Source organism: Berghia stephanieae, chromosome 3, assembly GCF_034508935.2.
Source record: "Berghia stephanieae isolate SIO BIC M18660-M18661 chromosome 3, UCSD_Bste_1.3, whole genome shotgun sequence".
Classification (NCBI taxonomy): domain Eukaryota; kingdom Metazoa; phylum Mollusca; class Gastropoda; order Nudibranchia; family Aeolidiidae; genus Berghia; species Berghia stephanieae.
Window position 1 is genome coordinate 81450188 of NC_088362.1, and position 1893 is coordinate 81452080.

At 28.6% G+C, this 1893-nt stretch overlaps 1 protein-coding gene across 2 annotated transcripts in view; it reads left to right on the forward strand.

Moving 5' to 3' along the window:
- Positions 1–1893, forward strand: part of LOC144968588 (uncharacterized) — a 3831-nt gene continuing 1938 nt past the window's right edge. Inside the window, exon 1 of one of the 2 annotated variants that reach the window (XM_078907089.1) lies at positions 1–142. In XM_078907089.1, coding sequence (XP_078763215.1) covers positions 97–142 — 46 coding nt within the window. In that variant the 5' untranslated portion in view covers positions 1–96. Of the gene's footprint in view, positions 143–228; positions 248–1893 lie in introns of those variants that run through there. The other variant, XM_078907090.1, reaches the window with a different exon arrangement.

A 1893-nucleotide genomic window follows, 5' to 3' on the forward strand; every position in this document is an offset into this window, starting at 1 on the left:
CCTAATAGATATGACAGCCTTACATCTTGCGACTTTTTTATATTATCTCTTTTTCTTTTCTTGACACTGAACTGTTACCAACTTGAAGTTTTTACAATGTTGAGGCAAACTTTTATTTTGATGTTACTTGGATTATCTGTTGGTAAGTTGAGATTTTGCATTGTTATAATAAGCGACCTATTGTTATAAACGTTAATAAAGCACGCTTGGAGAGCAAATGTGACTCAATAAAAGGTTACAACAAAAAGTAAACATGAATCACATTTCACTCTCCATTTTATGGGCTCATTTAGCACGTTTAATGGGTTTTTAGTTTTAGTTTTAGATGTTCTAGAACTTGTCGAGTGAAACTCAATAAAAAAGCGTATTATTGAGTCATTAGAAAACGCTATTTACTCACATTCTCTCAATGTAATCAGGTGTAAGTTGAACACCTGCCTGTTGAAAGCGTTTTCTCCGTCGGAAAAAAAAATTCCACTGTAATATCGCCTATCAGGCATCATGTCTCATCCTACTTGCTGCCGAATAAGGACGCCCTGTAAAGCGATTTGAACCCGTTGTGTAGTTATCGCGCTATATAAATACTCAGGTTAAATAAAAGTTATGTTAATGCCGGATAATAATAATTATTATAAAATTCATTTTGTGGACTTGAATTCTATAGTCTATGTGGTCTTGTGGTATGACACTCGCCTTCAGATCGGAAGACCCCGGGTTCGAGCCCTGATTTGAGCGGCGCAAAGTTGAGTCCTTGTAACAAGCTCGAGAGAGAGAGAGAGAGAGAGAGAGAGAGAGAGAGAGAGAGAGAGATAAAACAAGTAGGAGTGAAATATCTGTTCAATGTTATAGTTATCATATAACGTTATAACAAGTGTAACTAAATGACAAATTGCCATATTTATGGACAATAAAGATCTATTATTATTATTATATTATTATATTATTATTATTATTATTATTATTATTATTATTATTATTATATTATTATTATTATTATTATTATTATTATTATTATATTATTATTATATTCACATTCTTTTACTTTACTCAGGTGTAAAATGAGTTAACAGCTTTGTTTCTGTCGGAAAAAAATGTAATTTCGTCTCACAGGGGTAATGTTTTTATTATTTTGTATTATTATTATTATTATTATTATTATTATTATTATTATTATTATTATTATTATTATTATTATTATTATTATTATTATTATTATTATTATATTCACATTCTTTTACTTTACTCAGGTGTAAAATGAGTTAACAGCTTTGTTTCTGTCGGAAAAAAATGTAATTTCGTCTCACAGGGGTAATGTTTTTTAATTTTGTATTATATTATTATTATATTTTATTATTATTACATTATTATTAATATTATTATTATTATTATTATTATATAATATTATTAATTATTATTATAATATTATTATATTCACATTCTTTTACTTTACTCAGGTGTAAAATGAGTTAACAGCTTTGTTTCTGTCGGAAAAAAATGTAATTTCGTCTCACAGGGGTTATGTTTTGTCCTAAGTGTTAACTGTTGGCTAGGGACCCCTTGTAAAGCGATTTGAGCAGGTTTAGTGGACATTGTGTTGTGTAGAAACTCAAGTTATTATTGTTTTGAACACAGTGAATAATTTGTTGAAAAGTAACCAAACAAATCGGGGTCAATTCACAAAGTAACAATAAGTCATATCTATAATATAATTTTATATTTAGCTTTTTTTTTTTTTTTTTGCTTTTCCGCCTCATATCTTGTTATTATCAACATAACTCCACCCACTTTTCTGAATTAATTTTCAACCCAAATACGGGAGTTTACTCAATGTATCATTCGTTTCTATGTTACATGTTTTTGTTGAGAATATGGCCATTAAAGCGTAAATGCTGG